Source organism: Chaetodon auriga, chromosome 7 (genome assembly GCF_051107435.1).
Source record: "Chaetodon auriga isolate fChaAug3 chromosome 7, fChaAug3.hap1, whole genome shotgun sequence".
Classification (NCBI taxonomy): domain Eukaryota; kingdom Metazoa; phylum Chordata; class Actinopteri; order Chaetodontiformes; family Chaetodontidae; genus Chaetodon; species Chaetodon auriga.
In genome coordinates, this window is record NC_135080.1 from 1,925,001 (window position 1) to 1,930,109 (window position 5,109).

The window sequence follows — 5,109 nt, forward strand, 5'->3', positions numbered from 1 at the left end:
ACACTTGGAGACACTCTATAGTTAAAAGAGACTTATTTATATCAACCAGCAGCCATGTTGTGAAATTCAGCTTCTGAGGTGAAATAGTTAAAAAGTAAAGATCAGGTCGCACAGCTGTACTCCACAGCAGAGTATCATATGATGGCCTTCACCCTAACCCTAACCCTAACCCTAACTTTTTACCTAACCCTAACCCTAACTTTTTACCTAACCCTAACCTTTTCCAGTAAGCACAAACTACATGAAGTGCACGAAACCTTCTTCGCAGCTGATGATGACTGTGGATGAATGAAAGTGCTGCTCGTGTGATCAGTGATTTCTGAAACGTGTTTGACGCTCGTCCTCGTGTCCTGAGCTGCATCGGTGCTGAACACGGCGAGGACAGCCTGTTAAAAAAAGAAGAATGCATCTTTAAGGATTTGGTAATGAATGGGGAGAAAAGTAGCTTCATTCAGCCCCCGCTCCCTTCTCAGTGCCCACCCAGCCCCCCAGCACACTATTACAATGCAGGACCCCTTCCCCCCAACACACACACACATTAACACACATTAACACACACTCCCAGCCCTGCCCCCTGAGGAACGCAGGCAGGGGGTGGGTGTGAATGGGTGGGTTTCCCCAACTATTTAAGCAGATTCCAACAGATGGTCGGAGAACTTTTCTCCTCGGGTCACGTCGCTCCCGGATCTGACTACTTCTTCACTTCTCTCCCCTTCCCTCCCCAAAAAACCTCCTTCAACTCCAGGAACAAGCAGTTTGTCTTCCCCTGAAACCTCTGAGGTTTCCCCTGACCCTCAAACCTTTTCTCTGCCGTCCCAGAAGAACAGACTTTCTCCATCTGTCCTCCTCTTCAGAAACATCCTCCCAGCTGTCCTCCGCTGTGGGATCAGACATCCAGCTCCTTCACTCAGTGAGGACGGTGGAGCCAACCATGCCCTCAGACTTTCTAACGCCTTTCCTGGAACTGGACGAGGAGTTCTGCAAGGTGAGAGCAGCCAATGACAAACTGTAAAACTATGACTCACATCCACCAACGTGTCTCCTCTGTGATGTGCTGCTGTGCTTTACGAGGAAAAAGATAATGAACTAAACTTTTCTCTAATTAGCAACTAGATTAAGTGTTTTTCTTTGAATGCATCTCAGATCCATTGAGGGGTCCAGTCTCACTGATGGTGTCTCATTCATTTCAGAGATTTGGTTGAAAGACAAAGTGTTGAACTTTTAGTGCAGCTTTTGCTTTAGAGCTCAAATGTTTGGTTTTAAACTAGTTTTTGCGCAAATAATGAAAACTATACAAACACATTGTGTGTGATTGCTTCTTCATGAAGTGTAAAGTATTTTGTACTTATTACTTGATTGAAACTATAATATACTACAATATTGGAATAATTTTTATAATAATTTAATTTTTAGTATATTTGTGCATGTCGAGCATGTTTAAGCTGTTTGGAAAACCATGTTTTTCAGTTTAAAATGCATCTATGAAACTGAAAGTCAGGATGTTCTCCTCGTCCTACAGGCCTAATTTAATACATTTCCGAGATAAAACAAAGCCAAATTCTGGAATAGGCTTCTCTTGTCTAATTTATCAGCCTTTATCCGCAGCTTTAAAACCTCCTTTCAGCTCGACTGGGTCCTGCCAGTCTCGCTCCAGCGCTCCAGGAATGCAGAAAGCTCACGTCTATTCTTCTCCTCTCTCCTTTTGTGTGGCAGAATTTCCGCGGCCTCGAGGCGACAGATGGCTCGCCTGCCGGCTCACCGCAGCAACGGCAGCAGCACAGTCTGAGGGTCCTGGGCTTCCAGCGTCGCCATTCTCTCTGCCCCGTGACCCTCCCCAACTCCAAGTTCAACAACAGCAGCAGCAGCTCTGAGGTGACCGACTCAGCCTGCTGGGGGCTCAACATGGCCTCCACCCAGCAGTGGAGCAGGGAGGGTCAGCTTCCCCGCTCCTCACTCAGCCACATCCCTTTCAGAGTCGACCGCTCCATCAGCATGATCGAGGGCAACGTCGGCAACTTGGGCGGCAGAGAGGACACGGCGGCAAACGTGTCCCCGCCGCTTCTGCTCCCTCCCCCGGGTCTCTGCATCAGCAACACCTCTCTCTCCTCCACTGCTTCCCCCTCTACCTCCAGACCTCCAGCCCCTTCGCCTCACATCTCCACCCGGTACAAGACCGAACTCTGTCGCACCTATGAGGAAAGTGGGACCTGCAAGTACGGCACCAAGTGCCAGTTCGCCCACGGCCTGGACGAGCTGAGAGGCCTCAGCAGGCACCCCAAGTACAAGACAGAGCCGTGCCGCACATTCCACACAATCGGCTTCTGCCCGTACGGCGCCCGCTGCCACTTCATCCACAACGCTGACGAGCTCCTGGCCGGAAACGGTGCCGCACCTCTCCAGAAGCAGAAGCCGAGGCCTCCTCTTCTGCGACACAGCCTTAGCTTTGCAGGCTTTTCCTCTCCACAGACTTTCCAGCCAGATGAGGAGTCACAACCTTCTTCCCTCCTCTTCACCCGGGCCTCCTCGGTTTCACCTTCTCCATCCTCCGCAGGGAGCCCAGAACTCCTGTCCCCTCTCTTCCCCGAGCCGGGGGCACTGAAGCATTGCCCCTACCCCTTCTCTGGCATCCCCGACCTGGCAGGAGACAGCGGTGATTCGACCCCACGCTTCTATGCGGTTACCGATTCTCTCAGTGGCAGGTGTCCCTCGTCCACCTTCACCTCCAAAAACCCAAACCCACGTTACCACCTCCCCCAGCAGCTGCCTGTCTCCATCAACGCCCCTCCAGGCCTTCAGCGCTGCTCCTCGGCCGACTCCCTGTCTGAGGAAGGCTACACCTCCTCCTGCTCCCTCAGCTCTTCCTCCAGTGGCACGGAGTCGCCGAGCTTCGAAGGCCGGCGCCTGCCCATCTTCAGCCGCCTGTCCGTTTCAGACGAGTAGGGAAGGGTTTTACCGCAGGGCTGAGTTTAATGTGGGATAGATGGTCTGATTGTTTGACTCTATGTGACCAGGATCTGATGTTTTGTGCCCAGTCCAAAAACAAAAGAGCAGCTACATAAAGAAACTGTCTAAACTAGACATTCAAAGCTCAGATACGAGTCACAGAGGGGCAAAACGTTAGGTTTTCAGTCCCTCCTAAATCCAGTCGGGTAAACGTACCTAACTTTGTGCATATTGCATTTCTCATCCAAGCAGCTGTAGCGCTGCTCAGTGTTCGTCCAGTTTTAGCCGACTTCTTCTTTTGTTTGATTGTTATTTTTGTAAGTTTGTTCTTTTGCGCCGTTGTTACTGCTGTATACTGTTGTATACCCATTTTTAGAGAATACCTGCAGGGTACTTCACTTAGCTGGTCCTGCTCAGTGGGAGGTTCTGTGTGAGAATTTCCTGTACCCTGATTTAAGAAGGATTTTAAGATTAGTGCTGTTTGCTGTGTGTAGGACTGCTGTGCTATCCACAAGGTTTTTTCTTATTTTAATCCTCACGAGTGATGCCAGCCTGCAGCACTTCTCCAGTCATATTCAGGGCTCTCTGTATGAAACCAGCCTCTTGAGTGAGAGGGTTGAATAACTGTATGCCGTCACTGATGGATTCATTGATTGGTTGCATGGCTGTGGCCACTTGATTGTATTTGCCAATTTAACTGCCTGGCATGGATTCAGCTAAACTGCCTTAGCAACAAAAAATAGCACAAGTGTAGGCAACCCACTGACTCTCTAGCTACCAAAGTTAATGCTAGATTTCCCTTAACACACTAGTACTGTTAACACCTAGACTAGCCTTTAGCGAAGACAGGTAACACACAGTGTTAGGATTATTGTTATTGTAGCTTAACACTTTTCTAGACTTATTTATTGCTTTTTGTATCATTTGTTGTTTCTGTCAGACTTTGCTTTGTGATTGTGTTTATGCATTTTTTTTATAATACCAGAGAAATTCTGCTTTACTTATGCATCCATGATGTCCGTCTGCTTTTCACGCCATCCAGAAGCTTTAAGGAGGCTCGCGGAGAGGAGAGGAGGAGGAGGAGGAGGAAGAAAAACATTTTGGCATTCTTTATGTATGTTGCCTTACTGAACAGAATCAAGGCTCTTTGAATTTTCACATGAAAAGCAGCTCGATGTGTCGGTCAGCGTTCGTGCTGCTTCCTGCTGCTGGTGTGAGCGTACAGTGAGTCTACTCTCCTCTCCACCGAGCCTCACGTCTCTGACTGTAACAACCTTTGTACAACTGTATAGATCTGTTATCTAAAGACAAAGTGGTGAAAGACGTTGGCCACTCACTCACAGCCTCAGTGTGAGTCAGCAGTGCTAAATGCAATTGTGGGTATCAGTTTGGGATCTACTCCACCATCAGAAGAGTTTAATGACTGTGTTGATTGTGGGACTGATCTGAGCGTCTGTCAGGGCTGCTGTGTTGCTGCACTGTGGTCTCAGTGTGGCGAAATTCCTACCTGTGCTCTCCTTTTCTCTCACGATGAAAACAAAGGTGACCTTTGTTTGCAGTGTTTTTTTATCTATCAGAGTTGCCTTGATGACAATGTGTTTGTAGGTCGACCTCTGTTGCACGCTAGCTCGCTAGCTAACTCTGAGCGGCAGGTGAAATCAAGCGAGTTGGAATGAAACCAGGCAGATGTTTGTCTGTCGTGATGAAATCGACTCAGCCTGCAGCGACGAGTCCAGAGACGCTCGCTGCTTGTTGCTGTAGCTTATCGTTAGCTCGACCCGACAGCAAGCCGTTTTTGTAACTTTTGTTAACTTAAAGTCTTATTTATTGTTTTTCAAAGCAAAACCTATATTGTGTTTTTTGTTTCTACATAATTTAAGTGCATTTATTGTTTACATTCCATGGGTTATGTTGATATCTTAGCTCTTTATCTTAATATATTTGTCCATTTTTATTTCAAAATAAAAGTCTTTGAACAATAAGAGCTCAGTGGCCTTGTGTCTCCACTTTGTCTGAAGTAATTACATTAAATTAAGGATGCTTTAATTAGCTTTAACATGGATTTAAGATTTTTCCTATGACGCAGAACAAAACTTGAAAGTAGTATGAAACATAAATATATGAAAGAGTTAAACCCCACACCTTTCTTTAAAACATGATATTGAG

General features: G+C 47.2%; 1 protein-coding gene across 1 annotated transcript; it reads left to right on the forward strand.

Annotated features, from left to right (window-relative positions):
- The first annotated feature begins 673 nt into the window (after nucleotides 1-673).
- Nucleotides 674-4,876, forward strand: LOC143323515 (mRNA decay activator protein ZFP36L1). The gene is made up of 2 exons (XM_076735388.1): nucleotides 674-985; nucleotides 1,714-4,876. The coding sequence occupies exons 1-2, from the start codon at nucleotides 932-934 to the stop codon at nucleotides 2,938-2,940; spliced, it is 1,281 nt and encodes a 426-aa protein (XP_076591503.1). The 5' UTR covers nucleotides 674-931; the 3' UTR covers nucleotides 2,941-4,876.
- Nucleotides 4,877-5,109: the final 233 nt, after the last annotated feature.

Bases quoted from the DNA above. Each gene is read 5' to 3' on its own strand.
- LOC143323515 (XM_076735388.1), top strand. From the start codon at position 932: ATGCCCTCAGACTTTCTAACGCCTTTCCTGGAACTGGACGAGGAGTTC. The intron at 986-1,713 runs GTGAGAGCAGCC...TTTGTGTGGCAG, and splicing joins TGGACGAGGAGTTCTGCAAG to AATTTCCGCGGCCTCGAGGC.